Here is a 20,082-nt window from a genome sequence, read left to right as displayed (position 1 = left end):
GCCTCTTTTCTGGGTGGGGCAGATGTCAGCTTTCTGGAACTCTGCTCAGAGCGTTACAGGTGTTAGACAAGCACTGTGTCTGAGCCACTGCGTCCATTTCTGATAATCACCCTGATAATCTGATCCCTGTGTGTCTTTTTAAAGCATGATACTTACATTGGTATATGTGTACTTATAAACACGTGTCTATAAATATCTGTGTACATATGTTTGTGTGTATGTACAAGCAAGCAGGATACTCTCGCAAATATATGTCCTTAGGTTACTATTGCTTATTTTTACCATTGGCTTTTCATTGAATAATGTGTCTTGTAAGTTATTTGTTGTATTTAATACATATTTTTAATTACAGAATAAAACTCAGTGGGTAATTTCGAGACGCATGTTTCATTGTATTTACAATCACTGGTGAATCATGGAGACTTACAGGTTTTAGTGAGCATGGATGCAGTCATTGTGTTCTATGGCATTACAAGTCTTGTGTTGCTTTTCCTTCCAGGCAGAAGCAGGCTGGTTCAGTCAGAGATGTAGGAAGATAAACCACTCAAAGAGCTCACTTTCCTTCCTTGTTCCTTCTTTGTTGCAATTCACATTCTCAGAGGATGGTAAGTAGGAAACATTGGACAAATAAAACAATTTTTGGTACTTCTAGACTTAACTCTTTTCAGAAATTTTCCGAATTTTCTTAAGTGAAATACTTGTTACATTAAATTGCATTTGTTACATGTCTGTGAAGTCTCTTAAAGACCAGAGGTATTATAAAACAGAAGAAAATTGATTTTATTCTCAAGTTAGTTATTTCCTAAAAATTTAGCCTCATTCCTGGATCATGTGTCCAAAACAGCTTTTCTCTTTGGTTTAAAGGGTTTGTGTGTGTGTGTGTGTGTGTGTGTCTGTCTGTCTGTCTGTCTGTCTCTATACATACATAAGTAAGAGCAAGAAAGATTTACATAGTGATAAATGGTCAAGAGTAAAGTCCCAGTTATATCCCTGAGATTTAATGAACTTGGAAACAAGCAGCAGGATTAAACTGGGCATCCTGGTGCATACCTGTAATCTCAGTACTTCAGGTGCAGGAACAGGTTAATTTTTGTGCATCCAAGGGTCAGCCTCGGCTGCACAGCAAGCTTGAGGCCAGCTAGAACTACATGGTGAGACTCTCAAAAACAAAATTTTAAAGAACTTAGAATTCTAGATGACAGAATAAGTTGTTTTTGTTTTAAGACAGAATTTTGCTCCACGGCCCAGCCTGGCTTGGTAACTCTCTATTTCTCAGACTCTGTCCTTGTGCCATAGCCTGCTAAGAGCTAGGATTGCTTGGGAGTGCCATCCAGTACCTTGCCTGACAGTGTAAGTTATTTGTGATGCTCCGTCAGTATTTGACATCTTTGTCTAACTTAAATGTTCCTAAATCTTCTTATGCAAATATTGTAGACTATAACAACCAAGCAGGAGTAGAAAGACCCTGAAGGCAAATCCTACTCCACAAGTTTTAAGATGTTATGAATGGAGCCTGTGTTCAACTGGCAATCTGTAGGGTTGATTTTCTTCTTTTGTTTACTTTTAGATCCTATTGTTCAAATTGAAATTGATAATTCCAGAAATATTTTGTATACACGATCAGAAAAAGGAGTAATACAGGTAAATATGCATATTTGTTACCATTTAAGAGTAGAAGAGTATCCCTGTGTTATATTTTAGGTTTTTACATTTATTTGTTTGTGTATACTCGTGCATATGCACACCTGTGTGACGCAGCCCACATGTGGAGGTAGAGGGTAACTTTAGAGTCAGTCCTTCCTTTCTGCTGCAGGATCTAGAGCTGGCACTCAGGTTGTCAGACTTATAGTGGCCAGTGTCTTTAGCCAGGACCTGCTTACATATCTGTTTTCTAAGGATGATTTAGTCATTCGCACTTCCTGTGAACTGTGATTTTGTTGTTGTTGTTTGAGAAAAGTTTTCATATTACCTCAGATTGACCCTAAGCTTGCTCTATAGCCAAGGATGACCTTGAACTCTTCGCCTGCCTCTACCTCCCAAGTGTCTGGCGTTACTGGTGTGTAATCAACCATACCTGACTTCAGCTATGTGCTTTTTCAAGTAAACCCCTCAAACCTTTTCTTAGGTTTGTTTGTTTGTTTGTTTGTTTTGGTGAGATTTCAAACATTTTAAACTTCGGTAAGTACCATATTAAGTATTCTTTAAGATAACAAGTTAATTTTAATATAATGTGTATGCTATGTAGCTGTGTCTAAAGGAGAGCATTTTTTTATTCACAGGTTTATGATTTGGGCCATGATGGACAGGGCATGAGTCGAGTTGCCTCAGTGTCACAGAATGCCATTGTCTCTGCTGCTGGAAACATTGCTAGGTAATGTGTACTTTATTGTCAGCAATTCATTTGCAGACATTTGTACTGTTCATGCTATATATATATATATAAATCTCTTATATACCCTATATAAATACTGTAGCATAGATACATTATATGGACTAAGATTAAATTATGCCTCCAAACTTCTCTAAGATTATGAATGGGGGAAGGAAGAGAAGGTGAGCCTAGGAGGGGAGGAGGAAAGGGGCTACGAGGATGTAAACTGAATAAAATAAATAAGTGAGAAAAAAAGATTAGGAATGATTAAGGAACATCACAGTAAGTATTGTTTGAAACCTTGTAACTACAGACTGTTCTCATGTTTATGTGAAACATAAGGTGGTATGTCTTACTGAGTGAAGTATAGCTTGTTGGGTTTCACACTCTTAGACTTTTTTGTCCAAAGGTGCTGAGCATCAAACCCAAGTTCTCCCACAGAATTTGCAAGCTTCCTACCATGTATCCAGACCTCCAACGTTTTTCCTTGCAACTTTAAGCTCCAGTTCTTTGAGATGTAGGTGAAAGATAATGCAGGTCAGCTATTCTTGCCTTCCAACAGGCCTAGGTAGTACATGTTAGAATTTCATAGCTGTAAGATTCTCATTTAATTCATGACAAACAGAAACTAAAACATATAATGACCTTTTTTTTCCTCTTAAGGAGCTAGAACCCATCCTGAAATCTAAGAAATTTTGTATCAGACTCTGAAACTGATTGTTGCAAGCTTTTTCTAAATTTCTTAATGATCTGCAAACATTCTCCTCACTTTATAATAGAATTCTCAACTTTTCAATTTAGATTGTCTGTATAACAAAACTTCAGCTTTCTACCGGCTTACCAGTTACAAAAATGTATATTCTAAGTGCAAACCATTAGACAAGATCTCCATTGTTTTTTAATCTGTCTTCTGGAAAACTTTCCAAATCTATAAGAAAACGAACAGCATGTTAAAAAGTGATGTATTGACAGGATGGTGATGGAGCTTGCTTTTAGTCGTAGCACTTGGAAGACAGAGGCAGGTGGATTTCTTTGAGTTCTGAGGCCAGCCTGGTCTACAAAGAGAGTTCCAGGATAGCCAGGGCTACGGAGAAACCTTGTCTCAAGAAACAACAAACGAGCTATACTGAACTGGAAATAGTGGTCCATATCTAGTCCTAGAGCCTGGTGGCTGTGGCAGGAAAATAATAACTTTTTGCGAGCTTGTGCTACACTGTTTGGAAACTCTGTCTAAAACTTTTTTTTTTTTTTTTAAGATTTATTTACATTGTATACAGATATCATTCTAGGTGGTTGTGAGCTACCATGTGGTTGCTAAGAATTGAACTCAGGACCTCTGGAAGAGCAGCCAGTGCTTTTAACCTCTGAGCCATCTCTCTAGCTGCTCAAAACTATTAGAATGAACAAGAGATAAACCTTTATATAAATTGATAAAAGGCCTACGTATGTACTTGGTCCAAAATGACCAATTATAATTTAGGTGATCTATTTAAATTTCCCAATTGCTAATATTTTCCTCTTGTGTAACCTTCCTTATTAGCCAAGCCATTTATAAGTAAAATGCAGGTATCATGCCTTTCCACAGTGATCACATTTCAGAAAATTAGCAAGCGAGCAAGTAGAGCTCAAAAGGCATACATAGGCCAGCCAGGACTACATAGTAAAATCCTCTTCAAGACAAAGTTAATGATAAAGAAGGGAGGGGTGGGAGAGAGGAAGTCGGGCTATTATAACTACGTAATTACATAGTGAATATTTAATTTGCCAGTATTAAAGTTTTGACTATTTTTCTATTGTTTTTGACTTACATTCTGATTTGTCTGATAAAGTATGGTTCCTCCTCTTAAAGAAAAAAAGCATAGAACTCTTTATGAGTTTGCATGTCATCATGTACAGCAGCCATATGATTCTCATGATTCCAGCCTGATTAAATGAGTTGCTAAAGCCAGTACAACTCTAAAATTATTATGGCTTTTTCCTTTAAAAGTCTACAATTAGAATTATGTTGTTACTCTTTAATACAGAATACCCTTCTCATTCATTGTGTTTTATTTTTCATTATGTTGACATTTGGGAGGAAGGTACAGAAGTTATGTATAAAATATTCTAATCTCTCAATTTGTTTTCTGATCTATAATTAGATTCCTAGTAATGTTTAGTTTTGTTTACTTAAACAAGAGTTTAATGTATTCCAGGCTGATCTTGAATTCCTGATCCTCCTGTCTCTGCTTCCCAAGCACTGGGACTGTAAGTATGTACCACCACACCCGGCTCTCACTACTCTCTCTATCACTGCATCTGGAGGCACTTCATGTCACTTTCCCCACTGGCAGTCCTCTGCATTATTAATGTCTCAGTGACAGAGGTTTATTTTCTCCCTTTTAATCAGTAGTAAATTGCTACTTGGGTAATTTAATGCCTTGAGAACGCTTTAGCTCTTTGGTTTTAATCTTTTTTAAATGGTCCTTTTAGTGATTTATAAAGAGGGCTGGTCTTAAAATTACACATATACTCAAGTTTTGCTGCTTCCTGCTGCTACTATGTTAATTTCTAAGGAATTAATCTTATTTATATATTGAGACAGGGCCTCTCTGTCTGGCCATCCTGGGGCTCACTACATGATCCAGTCTGGATTAGAGGCGTACACCACACCTGCCTCTGTGTTGACTTTTTATAAATTAAAAATAAACTTTATTTTTTGTTTCTTATAGGACTATTGATCGTTCTGTTTTTAAGCCAATTGTTCAGATAGCAGTAATTGAAAACTCTGAATCACTGGATTGTCAGTTACTGGCTGTCACTCACGCAGGTATGTTTTTCATATCTGATCTGCTATTGGTTTACACAAATTTTGATGATAACTTCGATTGGAAATTTATGGTCAGGAATGTTTTCACTCCTTCAGCTATGTTGAGAATTCATAAAATGAGGTTTGTTTCTTTAATAGGAGATGCTGTTTTCTCTACACATTGTGATGTATAGCCTGACCTGCAAACAGCCTTAACTGAGACAAGACATAAGTTTCCTTGGCTTGTCACAAGCTCTCACTACAGAAATGTATTGAGTCACTGCTCAGCACATTACATTTGTAGAATTTTGTTTAAATTGCCGATGTAGCTTTTTTTAACTATAATTTATTCACTTTTTATCCCAGCTGTAGCCCCCTCTCTTGTCCCCTCCCTCAGCTCCTCTTATTCCCCTCCCCCAGTCCACTGATAGGGGAGGTCTCCTCTCCTTCTCTCTGACCCTAGTCTATCAGGTCTCATCAGGACTGGCTGCATTGTCTTCCTCTGCGGCCTGGTAAGGCTGACCGCCCCTCAAGGGGAGGTAAGCTGATCTATCATTTTAGGCCAATAAGGAAAGTAGTGTGTACTTTTCCAGAAGTCTGTGTGTGTGGATGTCCTCACTATATGTATTCTTCAGGTCCTTCCTTTTTCTTATGAATGCATATTTTTACCTCTTCTTCAGGTGTGAGGTTGTATTTCAGCACTTGCCCATTTAGACAGCCATTAGCTCGGCCCAATACGCTGACGCTGGTTCATGTCCGGTTACCTCCTGGATTCTCAGCATCTTCAACAGTCGAAAAGCCTTCGAAAGTACATAAAGCTCTTTATAGTAAAGGTAGGTTCTGAAATGCTGTAAGATTTAAAATTAAACTGTTTTATTTTCTAATGTGTATGAGTGTTTTGCTTATGTATGTCTGCACACCATGAGCATGTCTGGTGTCACTGGAGGTGAGAAGCGTGCATCAGATCTCCTGGAATTGTAGTTTTTACAGGCGACTTTGAGCTGCCACATATGCACTGAGAATTGAACCCAGGTTCTCTGCAAGAGCAACAAGTGCTCTTAACTGCTGAGCCATCTCTCTGAGCACCATTCCCTCCCCCGGACCTCTCTGTAGACCAGGCTGGTCTTGAACTTAGAGAGATCTGCCTGTGTCTGCCCTCCAGGTGCTGGGATTAAAGATGTGTGCTGCCATGCCAGGCTTTTTCAACATGTTCTTGTTCAATACCCAAACTTAATTTTCTTTTGCAAGAAGAATTTTTTTTCAAATAAATAATACTGTATATCATCATAATACTTTTAAAATTATAACTTTATTGACATTTCTCATCAAAATTTAACCTTCTAAGGTATAAAAATCGGTGGGTGTTAATTTATAGTTATAGAGTGATCACCACTGTCCAAGTTGAAAATATTTTCCTTACCCCCAAAAAAAGGTCATGTCTTTTTTTCTGTTCTAGCTCTGGAAAATGTTTGACCTTTTTAAATAATTTGTCCATTTCGACATTTTATAAGTAATGAATATATGACTTGCATTGAGTTGCATTAAAACACAGTGCTTTCAGGTTAATGATGGTATAATGGATATTAGTACTTTCTCTCCCATTAAAAAAAAATATATGTATATATGTATGTATGTGAAAGTGGGGTACCCATGCGCCCCGGTCTGTTTGTTGGCATGAGAGCATAATTGAGGTAAGGGGCTCTCTCATTCCACCAGGTACACACCAGAAATCAAACCAGGTTATCAGACTGACAGCAAGTGCCTTTACCTGCTAAGCTAGCTCTCTGGCCCCTGTTTTGTTTTGAAGCAGGGTTTCATTCTATAGACCAGGAACTACATAGCCCAGATTGGCCTCAAAATTGCAAGTCTTGCCTCAGCTTGCCTGGTGCTGGGATTACAGACAGGAGCTCCTTTACCTTGCGTGCATCCTCCTTCATTGCCAAGTAATGTTTAATTTTGGAAATCATTCATTTGTATGGTTTCTTTGTATTATGAATGGTTTCCATACTGGCTTTTACAAGGACATCAGTTTTCTTTGCTTTGGGATTGAAATTGGTAGATCGTGTGGTCATTTTGATTTGCCTATGAGTAGCTCTCAGACTGTCTTTCAAAGCAACTAGGATGTTTACATTCTTGCCTATTTTGTAAGGGTATACCCACAGTGGCTACATTCTTGCCAATACTTGCTTCTGTTTTACTTCCATTTTAGTGTGGCTTTTTTTCTGTGGCTAGTTTTCTTTTTTTTTTTAAATGCTTTTTTATTTAAAGATTGATTGGTTGGTTGGTTGATTGATTTATACAGTATTCTGCCTGAATGTATGCCTACATGCCAGAAGAGGGCACCAGATCACATTATAGATGATTACAAGCCACCATGTGGTTGCCGGGAGTTGAGCTCAGGACCTTTGGAAGAACAGCCAATGGCTCTTAACCTCTGAGCCATCTCTTCAGCTAAAGATGTTAAGCAGCTTTCCAGGTGCTTCTCAGCCATTTACCTTTCTCCTTTGCAAAAAAAAAAAAAAAAAAAAAAAAAAAAAAAAATGTTCTGAACCTATATTTTTGTATTTTTTTTTTATTGAATTGAGAGTTAATTGTACATTCTCCACACAAGTCCCTTATCCAGATAAGTGATCTGCTGATATTTTTGTCATCTGTGGATTATCTTTTTATCTGAATATCCTCTATATGCTTTATCATTTTACTGTTAGATTTAGTAGATTTCCCCCCTTCTAATATTTAAATTTTATTTTGTGTTGGTCTACGTGTGTAGGCACATGTCTGCCATGTGGGGAAGTTAGGGGACAAAACCTAGGAGTTCCTTCCCCCAAGTAGGTTCTAGAGTCAAATTCCAGCCATCAGTCTTGCTTACAAGACCTTTCCTTTATGAGGCATCTTTCCAGCTTTGTTAGTAACATTTATGTATCAGGGAAAGAAGGGGCTTTGTTGGCGTCTATCTATCTACCCACCCATCCATCCATCCATCCATCCATCCATCCATCCATCCATCCATCCATCTAATGGTATCACAGGTCAAACCCAGAGCCCAGGACCTGCCAAGCAAGCCCTCTGCCTGCTTCTAGCTGCATGTTCAACCTCCAGGATGGGGTTTTACCTCATTCTTTTGCTTTGGATATCTTCTTGTTTTACAAGCATTTTTTTTTTTTAATCTTTCTCTATTTTACTGCTTCTGCCGTTGCATCAAGTAAATTGCCTATAGATATATGCTGTCTGGACTAAGTTCTGTCTGTTGATGAATATCTCTTAAGCTTAATTACTGTTGGTTTTCAGTAGGTTGTTTGTTTTGTTTGTAACAAGGTCTCATTATATAGACCTGGCTAACCTTGAAATCATAACCCTCCTGAGGATGAAGATGACAGTCATATACCACCACACCCTTTGTTTTCCTTTTGAAGATGTACTTTTAAGTATGTTTTTTCAGGCGTGTGCGCCAATACACTCCCAAACCAGAGACCTCAAATTCCCCTGAAGTTGGAGTTATATAGGGTGTTAGGAACTGAACTCAGACCCTCTGAAAATCAGTACAAGCTCTTGATGCTCTTAATTTTTGAGTTGTCTCTTTTAAAGTTTATGTCATTCTTCCAACGGTTTAAATTGGCTTCTGGTTTGTTTTTGTTTTTGTTTTTGTTTTTCAAGACAGAGTTTCTTTGTGTAGCTTTTGCTTTCCTGGAACTCTTTGTAGACCATGCTGACTTCAAACTTACAGAGATCTGCCTGCCTCTACCTCCTGTATAATAGGATTTGGCTTCTTTTTTAATTCATAATATTTATATTCTCTTTGAGGCAATTACAAATAAAGTTAAATTTCTGTGTTCCTCACAACCACAGCACTAGAGTTAAGTTTTAAATCTACAAAAGATATTCAGGAAAAAAATGGTAGTGTTCTCATTGTGTATACAATGCAATAAATCCTGCAGGCTCTCTTTTTTTTTTTTTTTTTAACAGATTTTTACTTTATATGTATTGGTGTTTGGCTTGCATGTATGTCTGGGCATCACATGCATGCCTATTGCCCATGAAGACTAGAAGAGGTCATCAGATCCTCTGGAACTAAAGTTCCCTATGGTTGTGAGCTGCCATGTGGGTGCTGGGAATAGAACCCAGGTTCTCTGCAACAGAATAGCCAGCACTCTTAACCTCTGTCCTGTATCTTCAGCCCTGGAATTTAAACTACTGGCACTGTATATTTTATTACCTATATATAGTCATGACCTACAAAAAAGGACACAAGATGAATGTCACTAAAGTCAGTGATAAGGGGTCAATTTAGGTAGAGGAGCTTGAATCAAGCATAGGAGAATATACACTGGTGCCTTTGTGTGTGTTTTAGTCATGATGCATTAAATCACTGACTATTTCACTGACTGAGAAGATACTGACTTTAAGAAAAAATTTTATATACTGAATAATCTTTTTAAGTTACTAATGGAAATGGATAAATCCATCAATTACAAAATATATTCTAACTTCAGAAATAGAAAAATGTGAAAAAAATAAATGTTCAATTTATTTGTAAACATTCTTAGCTAGATACCTGATTTTTTCGATCACAGTTTATTTAAGAACAAAATCCTATTCTTCCCATGTTAGATTGTTTCTGCCATTGTATAAGTTGTATGTATTATTGATTTTATTAGGAATGTAGATTGCTTAGCTTCATGTATAATATTGTGTGTGTTTAACTTTTAGGAATTTTACTGATGACAGCCTCTGAAAATGAAGATAATGACATTTTATGGTGTGTCAACCATGATACATTTCCTTTCCAAAAGCCAATGATGGAAACTCAGGTTAGTTGTTTAGAGACTTCTAGTATGTCTTGTGTATGGTTCTGGGCTCAACAGACACAAACATGAGAACTGTGTACAAAAAACATTTTTTTCAGAAAGAAATTTTTAAATTTTTTTAGGTTTTTAAGTTTAATGGGTATCAGTGTTTTTCCTGCATGTGTGTATGGACACTTACGTGCATGCATGGCATCCCTGGAGGTTAGAAGAGGGCGTAGGGTCCTCTGCAGCTGGAGTTATGGGTTGTTGTGAACAACCATATGAAAACTGGGTCCTCCCCAAGATCAGCAAGTGTTCCTAACCACTGAGCCATTTTCCAGCCCCAAAGAAAGTAATCTTAGAGTAAAGAAATGTATATCTTGCTAATTTTTACTTTTTTCTGTCAGACCAAAAGTGATTATAATAATCACAATAAATAAACAATCTTTCTTTTTGACAGTTCTCATTATGTAGCCCTAGATGGCTAGACCAGACTAACCTTAAACTCACAGAGACCCACCTGCCTCTGCCCACCAAGTGGTAGGATTATAGACAAGTGAGGCCATGACTATAAAAACATGCTTTAAGAACATCTTTAAGAGAAGACATTGGAGTTTGTTTTCCTTGTATTATGTGTGAATTTAGGTGTCATAGAATGGCTTTCTGAAGTTGCTTCTCTTCTTCCTTCTTTACATGAGTTTTGGTTATCAAACTCAGTTCATTGGTCTTTCTAAGCCATCTTGCTGACCCTGCAACCATTTTAGAATGTTAACTGTAATATAGCTGAAAAGAAATGTGATTTTTTTTTAAATTATCTTCATCGCATATAAATATAATTTCATTTAGTAATGAGCTACTCAATCTCCCTGAATTAGAGTTCTATACTACTAATCTGTGACGTTACCTCACTTGTAAATTATTCTTTTTTTGTTTTGGTTTGCTTTGGTTGGTTTTTTGTTTGTTTGTTTGTTTGTTTGTTTGTTTGTTTTTTGAGACAGGGTTTCTCTCTATAGCCCGGAACTCACTCTGTAGACCTGGCTGGCCTCAGTCATAGTCATAGAGATCTAGCCTACCTCTGCCTCCCAAGTGCTGGGAATAAAGTAAAGTGCTCTTGTTGATTAGAAAAATTCCACCACTGGGGATTAAAGTATTCTTATTAATTAGAAAATCTTTCAAATGATATCAGTGCTAAACTGAACCTCATTACAAAATTGCCAACATTTTTCATTACATTTTACTTTTCTATGTATAAACACACACTGACAGAGTTGTAGGGATTGTTGTTTATTTTTTGAGACAAGGTTTCTCTGCATAGCCCTAGCTTTTCTGGACTCACTTTGTACACCAGGCTGGCCTGGAACTCATGCCTCTGCCTCCCAAGCACTGTGTACCACCACACTGGCTAGAGTTGTGTTAATGCGAATAGCAACTGGAGTGACACTCCCATGAACCCTAGACCATCCTGCATTAGTCCTGGTCTGTGATGAGCTAATGGGTCAACTTTCTTCCACTAGTGTCCTTTGTCTACTGTTGTCTGTCCTATTTATTCTGCTAAGCTTTCAGAAAGAGCTAACCATGTCCAGCTAAACCAGCCATCTTTATTAATATGTAGTATTTTCTCTCCTTTTTGGGAGTTTGGGACTTTATTTGCTTGTTTGTTTGCTTGTTGAGAACACATCTCACACTATAGCAGGCCTGGAACTGACCCAGGTTGGCCCAGAATTCATGGTAATCCTCCTACCTCAGCCTTATGTGTGCTAGAATTATAAGCTTCAACATCACATCTGGCTGAAAACCAAGTTTTAAGTAAATCATTGTTTTCTTCCTTCAATTTGTTACATTGTAGTAATGAAGACACTAGTTACAGTAGTAACCCAAAGGATGGTTATGAGAATCAGGGCTGTTGCCACGTAGAAACCCAAAACCCAAAAACCAAAGACCACGCAGTACAACCAAAGACTGAATTGAGTCTGTATTGAGCCAGCCAGCAGCTACCTGGAGAGAAACACTTCTTACAGAGCAGCCTTGAGTACATTTTATATAAAGACAAAGAACAGTGAAAAACTGCATCCTGATTGACAGTTGCAGGAGGATATAAAACAAGCAAGCAGTTTAACAGAAGCCAAAGCATGCAGTTAGCTGGAGCATTTTAACCCTGAGTTTCTAGAACAGGGTTGGGTACTTTTCCACAGGACTTTTTTTTACAGGGTTTAGAAAAGGAGGGCTTAGTTTCAGGTTAAAACAAAGATGGCTTCAACTGAGACAAGGTGGGGGAACCCTTGTCCTGTTGCAAGGAAGAGGTGCTTTGAGCACATAATCCTGTGCCTTGTGCACAATATGTGCCTATCCTCTGACTGGAGCAAGGGACATTTTAGTTCTAACTGTCAGAGGCTGGTTCTTGGTAAATCTGAAACTTGAAGTCTTCAAGTTTGGGAGAGCATGTGGTATGTAGGGGAATATATATAGCCATCATGTGGTTGCTGGGAATTGAACTTGGGCCCTTTGGAAGAACTGTCAGTGCTCTTAACCTCTGAGCCATCTTTCCAGCCCTCTACCAAGCTTCTTAAATGGTTCTTAGAGTAGGGCTGAGGACAGGCGATATATAAGGAAGTAAGCAATGCCTTTTCTTTTTTTTTTTCTTTTTTTAATCTCTTGAGCCTTTGAGCATTACTGAGAATCTACTATTAGCTTCATGTTATAATAAATAAAAGATTCAGAAAGATACAAATGCAGTCCTGATTGGGAGCAGGGATTAGGTTTGAGATTTAACTCAACTTCTTAGCTATGTGTTAGAGGATTTAGTGATTTTTTTTTCACTCTTATTTCCTCATGTATCATAGTTGGAATAGTACTTCTGTGAAAATGCCGTGGGATTAAATGAAATCATGTATATGAAACATACATCATTGTCTGGGACAGAAAAAGAGTCTAATACATGTAAATTTTTTGTTGTTTTGTTTATTGAGACAGAGCCTCACTAAAAAGCCCAGACTAGTCTGAAACTCACTGTGTAGCTAGCTCAGATGACCTCAGACTAAGTATTCCTCTTGCTTCACCCTTTCAGTGCTTGGATTTACAGGCATGAGTCACTACACCCAGCTTAACTTTTTTTCAAAGTAATTATTTCATTTCTGTAATAGTTAAGTTCTCAAACAGATGTGAACTTTTATTTAAAAATAAAAATTATCAGCCACCAAATACAATAATAAAATTCTAGTTTTCTAAAAATAGATAAACGAGACAGTTGAAAATTTTGTATAGACTAGACATTGAATTAATTAGGTAATTGTCAGCATTCTTAAATGTTACATTGATGTGGTTTTATAGAATATCCTTATTTTCTGGACATACATGCAGAAGTATTTAGGGTAACATGTCCGTTGCTTCCAAATGATTCAATAGAGGAAAAGTATGCAGAAAGAAGAGAAAGTAACTATGTCAGAACACTAGTTGAGATTAGGTATTGTACATATGAATAAAGAGGATATCTTATAACATTTTCCAGTGCTTGAAATGCTTTTTCTAAAATATCTTAGAAGAGTAAAACTTTTGTGTTTATGTTTTGTTTTTAAAGGATCTTACCTTAGAAAGGAAATAGAACAATGACGAAAACAGTCAATGTCAGCAAAAAACACTAAATCTTCCAGTTAGATCCCTCTGTATAGAGTCTTAAATAGCCATTCTCTGGCTGTTAAGAGAATTATAGTAGAGCAGTAGACCTTAGAGCCTATCTTACGAAACTTTGCCTTGTCCTTTGGATTGAAAAGGTTGTTAATATTCCTGCTAGTGTTCACCTATGATCCCGTTGGAAGGCAGAGGCAGAGTTTGAGCCAAGCCTGGAAAACATAGCATGCCTCAAAAAAGGAAGGCAAAATGGAAGAGACAAAAAATTTTCTTTAGAAGATGCTGTTTAAAACTAAAAATCTAGGGGCTGGAAAGATGGCTCAAAGATTAAGAGTACTGGCAGCTCTCCCAGAAGACCCAGGTTTAATTACCTACATGGCAGCTCTCAAATGTCTATGAACTCCAGTTCTAGGGTATCCAGTACTCTCTCACGGGCACATGCAGGCAAAACACCAGTGCACATAAAAATAATAATAATAATAACAACAACAACAATTTGCTGGGCAGTGGTGTCACACACCTTTAAACCTACTAGGGAGGAAGAAGCAGGTAGATTCTGAGTTTGAGGCCAGCCTGGTCTACTAGGGTATTCCAGGAGAGCCAGGGTGATATGTAGAAAAAGAGTAGAAATCTAAAGCCAGGTGGTGGTGGCACTCATCTTTACTCCCAGCAGTTGGGAGGCTGAGGCAAGTGTATCTTTGAGTTCATGGCCAGTCTGGTCTACGAATCAAGATCCAGGATAGCCCAGGCTGAGCAGAGAAACCCTGTCTCAAGTCCTCCCACCCCCCAAAAAAGTAAAAAGCTAAATATATGTTGGTTATGTTCATGTTACTGGAGCTTTGGGGGTTTGGTTGTTTTGTGTGTGTGTGTGTGTGTGTGTGTGTGTGTGTGTGAGAGAGAGAGAGAGAGAGAGAGAGAGAGAGAGAGAGAGAGAGAGTTTTATTTTCTAGAAGCTTCGGCATATGTGAGTTGAACAAAATAGGAAAACAGTGTATTTCTTTTTTATAGATGACAACTCGTGTTGATGGTCATTCCTGGGCTCTTTCTGCAATAGATGAATTAAAAGTAGACAAAATAATCACACCTTTAAATAAAGATCATATTCCAATAACTGACTCACCAGTTGTTGTACAGCAGCACATGTTGCCTCCGAAGAAATTCGTTCTCCTCTCAGCACAGGTACTTGTTCATCTGCTTACCGTTGAGTAGAAGGAGCTATATTAAATGTACTAAAGTCTTTCTTTCCTTGTGGTGCTGACAGTTGAACCCAGGAACTTCTGCATAGTAGGCCAACACTACCACTGAGCCATACCCCCCCTGGTCTGGGTATGTAATGTTTTTGTCAAGTACACTCAGGTGTCACTTCATGGAATTGTTTTTTAACAGTGATGAATTGACGTAGAAAATATGTAAAGTAAAATCTTCCATCCAGACTTTTGTGTTATCAGTATTTGGAATTACTGGTATTTTGGAATTTTGGTTTCTTTAATAATACAGAAATGTTGTGAGAATATGTTTTCATTTTAATCCCAGGTGTGAAGATATGAGGTTGCTTTGCAGCAGCGGACTGTGATTTACCTCTTGCTCTGTCAGGGTTATAGTTTTGCCATCTGCAGATAGTTTCTGGGGTATGACGTTTGGAATTCTGGGGACTTCTCAGAGGGATATAAACGCTAGAGCCCCAATGGTGTCTTGGTTGTTGGTTACTGTTGGTTGCTCTTGGTCATGGTTTATTAAGAAGTCATGCGCAAAGAAGAAACAAGAAGAAATTAGATATCTTGACGGCAAAGGTGAAACTTGCCCCAAGGAACTCAACACCCCCAATCAGAAGGAAGTAGTCTAATGATAACATCACCCCCTTTCCAATCCCTGGCTTCATTCAGGGATCTCTTTCTTTTCCTCTCTATCCTTTTTCCTCTCAAATCTAATGTTAGGGGGTTGAAAGAGAAGAAAAGTGGAAGAAAGAGGAACCCACAAAGTAGTAAAAGGTCAGCCACAAGTATCTAAGTATTTATTTACAGATACTTGAGAGAATACAATGTAAATATTTCTAAGCAGATGTTGACATTCTCTACACTGTTCTATACCTTGCTTTTTAAATTTCAAAATTATCTTTTATAGATCTTTTTGTACTTACAGTCATTTTATTTTATATTTGGCAGTAATTTCTTTGTGTGAATGTGCCCTGTCTTCCTTATTTCATGTGTGCACATAAAGGTGTAGTATTACTTCTGCTTATACCAAGAGTATATGTATCTATAATTTATGTAGATAATGCCAGATTTCCATGTATATTCACTAGTCATTTCTGTAAATGTGTTTCTTCATAACCTTCCCTAGTACATTTTACTACCCTAGTAAGAATGGTGTTGGCTACCTTTTCAAATGTTTGTTTTGCTATATACTGTCAGTTCCTGTTCTATATAATGATGCTCCCTTATCTATAAAGTTTTGCTTTCCAGAGTTTCAGTTGCTTCTTCCTCCCTATCAGATTTTTCCTGGAAATGAATGGAAACATTTTTATGATCTAAATGTAAAGATGTTCTGAGTAGCATAATGCACTGTCCCTTTGACATCTTCTTGTACTATGTGATACTTCCTATTAATCACTTAGTAGCTGTCTTGGTTATCATATTTTCTTTCCTGGTGTTGTGGTTGTTTATAGGATTGGTTATGTACAGTTTCAAGCATGTGAGGGCATAGGTGGTTCTTGTAGTCTGTACCCTGAGGATAAGAGCAGACTACTATGTCACCATTTCTGTAGAGTTGTATATTTATTATGTAAAGACTTGTTAAGCTTTATGTGTCACAGAAACTAAATTTTAGTATTTTAGTTATAATTTTACTTTGTCCTTTGAACCTTGCATCTACTTGGAGTATATCCTGGTGTAATGGATGGTAAAGATCCCACTTTTTTGTACAAATAGAAATATATGTGCCTACATAATTAATGAATAATCCAGCTAATTCTCTATTTCAAGGAACAGCACGAGGGTGGGGAAGGTTATTTTTTTGTAGATATGGAAATTGAGAATCGGTTGGTTGTTGAAATATAGATGATCTTGTTGTCCAGCTTATTTTGTGTTCTCGGAATTGCTTATTGTTAAGTAAGGAAATAGTCAGTTATTACCAGCCAGGCTTTTTTGTGTGTCACTGGGTAGCGAACTTAGAGGCTGTGCATGCCAAGGTAGAGATCTACCCCTGAACTACATCTCCAGCCCTCTGCCAGTCAGGTTTGGTGATCGGATTCTCATGTTAGTTCTCGTTTTTTATTTCTTAGGGTAGTCTTATGTTTCACAAACTTAGACCTGTAGATCAGCTGAGACATTTGCTTGTGAGTAATGTGGGCGGAGATGGAGAAGAAATTGAGAGATTCTTCAAATTACATCAGGTAACTATGCACTGCAATGGGATATTGTAAGTAAGGAAGCAATAAGAATGTTAAACATTGTAAAATACAGATTATCTGTTCTTTTCTATACTTGAATCAACATGTGTGCTGATTTTGAAAACAGTAATGTCACAAAGCTCCTCCAGATATATTTTCTGATTTTGACAAGTTCTTATTAAGGTATACTAGTAAAAATGTGATGTTGAAGTTATATGATAAATGCTCTTTATTAAAAGTATGAGGCATTACTTTATGAGCATTCATATGTGTATATGTTCCCAAGCACATTGAATAACTTAAGGCAGAAACTTGAAGCAGAATGTGGAGACATTAGTAGTTAATAGCTGTGCTAGAATTGATAGATTTAAACTAGACAGCTTGGGGCTGGAGAGATTACTCAGTAGTTAAGGGACTGGCTGCTCTTCCAGAGGTCCTGAGTTTAATTCCAAGTTACCACATGGTACCTCACACAACCATCTATTGTGAGATCTGATGCTTTCTTCTAGTATGCAGGTATACATACAGACAGAACACTCATATACATAAAATAAGTAAATAACTTGAAAAGAAACTGAGAAGGCTTAATTAAAATTAATACTAATTAAAGTATACAGACCAAGGATTCAAGCTACCTACTAAAAATCCTCCGTCCCCCAATGGAGTGAGATACTTGTACTCAGTTAGTTTTTGTTTTTGTAAACTGCATTAGCAGTATGTGCTATAAGGACTAATATATACTGAATTCCTTCCTTCCTTCCTTCCTTCCTTCCTTCCTTCCTTCCTTCCTTCCTTCCTTCCTTCCATCCCTCCTTCCTTCCTTCCTATCCTTCTTTCTTTCTTTTGTTCGTTTGTTCATTTGTTCGTTCTTTTGTTTCTTCAGATAGTTTCTCTGTGTAGCCCTGGCTATCCTGGAACTCCTGTAGACCAGGCTGGCCTCAAACTCAGAGATCCGCCTGCCTCTGCCTGCCAAGTGCTGGGATTAAAGGTGTGCACCACAACCACCCAGCAATGCTGTCTTCTTAAATTAGTGCCTAGCACATGACAGGTACTCAGTAAATGTTGGCTCTTACTGATAATTTCTAAAAGTTAGAAAGATAGACTACAAGAATAAAATCTAAAGAATAACAGTTGATCAAAATCTTAATAAGGAGAAAGTAACTTTAATTCTAGTGCCTAAACTATACTTTATATCTGGGTTTTTCACTTTATTTGTATCAGTTGATTTCATCCTATCAGCAAGTATTTCTTGAACCCTTGCTTTAAATACTGGGCGTGTACTTAACGTACAGAGTTTTTTTCTTTACAGGAAGACCAAGCTTGTGCAACTTGCCTTATTCTTGCTTGTTCCACTGCTGCCTGTGATAGAGAAGTGTCTGCTTGGGCTACACGGGCATTCTTTAGGTATGTCGGGTGAGAAAGAGAGAGTGTATGTGTGTTTATGTACTGAGCCACTTTTTTGTTGAGTATTTTGAGCTCTGAACATAGGGGGTTTTGCACAAACTGTACAAGTACTAAGGACTCAACAACAGAGCTACATCCTTAGTCCACAAAAATGGCCACCAAATATCCTTAAACACTGTAAAATACTTATATAAGGAAGACCTGTTTTTTGGTTGGTTGGTTGGTTGGTTGGTTGGTTGGTTGGTTGGTTGGTTGGTTGGTTGGTTGGTGGTTGTAGAAATTGAACCTGATTAGACTGGTTAGCATAGTGCATACATTACTGTTGTCTTCGTTTTTTTCTGTCTTGTTTTGCACTTTTCACCATAGTTACTTTCCTCCATCTTTTTTACTTTCTCAAACCCTGCCAGTTCTGTAGCCGGTATATTGAGGGATTCTGAGTCACAGTAAAGAAATTTGGTATCAAAGATTCTTTTTAAAGATTTTTTTTCATTGCTTACTAGTGCCCCAGCCTTCAGAGATTTCTTTTTATAAAATATTTAGCCAAGAATTTCAAGAATGCATATGCTATATAATCTTTATATTTGTTGGGCCTGGAAAGATGTCTGAGCACAGGCTTCCCATTTAGAGGACTCATATTCAATTTCCAGCACCTACGTGGCAGCTGACAACTGTCTGTCACTCTACTTTGAAGGGATTGGACATCGTTTTGTGGCTTTTATTATGTAAAAGGTGCACAAACATACATTCAGGCAATACACCATACACATAAAGATAAATAAATCTTTAATATTTTTTTTAATTAAGGGCTAATAATTCTATGAGAGCTACTGTGTCATTTCTATATTAAGGAAACTTTGTTACACATCCTATTTTTACACATTAGTAGAGTCTCTTCTAATTTCCTCGTAGCAATTTAAAATCAACATTTATTGAAGAATTATGCTAGGTATAAATTTCACCGTAAACACCATACATTAACATCTCTACCAATTATACAAAAGCTAAACAGAAGTAGGAATTGTCCCAGCTTTTACAAGACTCACAGTTTAATTGAACTCCTATTTGATCACATAAAAAGGTATGGTGGTGAAGCACAGATGAGATTTCCGGCTACTCTTCCCACTCCAAGTAATGTTGGTCCGATCCTGGGGTCTCCTATGTATTCTAGTGAGTATGAGACTTTGAACTTGGTTTTCATTAGAAATGATGTTGTATTAGCACTTCCTCATTCCTAGTGAATGAGTCTTACCTAAAGACTCATTAGACAGTGAGTCTTTAGATAGTGACTCTTGAATGTTTGTTTATAGGTAGTTTTATGGTTTGGTGTTTTGGTTTTTATGTTTTGAGATAAAGTCCTCCTGTGTCCCCTTGGTTGTACTGGAGCTTGCTACAGACCAAGCTGGCTTTAAATTCAAAGATCTCCTTTCCTCAGTCTCCCAGGTGCTGGGATTAAAGGTGTGTGCTGCTGCCATACCTGCAATATTGAATACTGAGAAGCAAAATAGTATGCAACAAATATTATTTACAGAGCTCATTTAGTATTCAAAGGGAAAGAGAGTTCTATAACAGGAAAGATGAATAATAATAATGAGCAAGTCCTTATTCATGTCTTCCAAATGGAAAAATGTCTACTGACTAGTTGAAAATAAAATGCATCGCCAGGCATGGTGGTGTCCCCCTGTAATCCCAGTACTCAGGGAGGCAGAGGCAGGTAGGCCTGATC

The 20,082-nt window shown here is 37.5% G+C and overlaps 1 protein-coding gene across 1 annotated transcript in view; it reads left to right on the top strand.

Annotated features, from left to right (window-relative positions):
• Window positions 1-20,082, top strand: part of Nup155 (nucleoporin 155) — a 61,468-nt gene that overhangs the window by 8,774 nt on the left and 32,612 nt on the right. Inside the window, exons 7-16 of the mRNA XM_055601099.1 lie at window positions 500-605; window positions 1,568-1,641; window positions 2,280-2,371; window positions 5,083-5,180; window positions 5,840-5,992; window positions 9,867-9,967; window positions 14,576-14,746; window positions 16,848-16,958; window positions 18,265-18,359; window positions 19,438-19,526. Coding sequence (XP_055457074.1) covers window positions 500-605; window positions 1,568-1,641; window positions 2,280-2,371; window positions 5,083-5,180; window positions 5,840-5,992; window positions 9,867-9,967; window positions 14,576-14,746; window positions 16,848-16,958; window positions 18,265-18,359; window positions 19,438-19,526 — 1,090 coding nt within the window. The remainder of the gene's footprint in view (window positions 1-499; window positions 606-1,567; window positions 1,642-2,279; window positions 2,372-5,082; window positions 5,181-5,839; window positions 5,993-9,866; window positions 9,968-14,575; window positions 14,747-16,847; window positions 16,959-18,264; window positions 18,360-19,437; window positions 19,527-20,082) is intronic.

The sequence above is a fragment of the Psammomys obesus genome, unplaced genomic scaffold, assembly GCF_907164565.1.
Source record: "Psammomys obesus unplaced genomic scaffold, mPsaObe1.curated_primary_1811, whole genome shotgun sequence".
Lineage (NCBI taxonomy): Eukaryota > Metazoa > Chordata > Mammalia > Rodentia > Muridae > Psammomys > Psammomys obesus.
The sequence above is the reverse complement of the archived record's forward strand: the minus strand, read 5'-3'. Positions and strand labels throughout refer to the sequence as shown.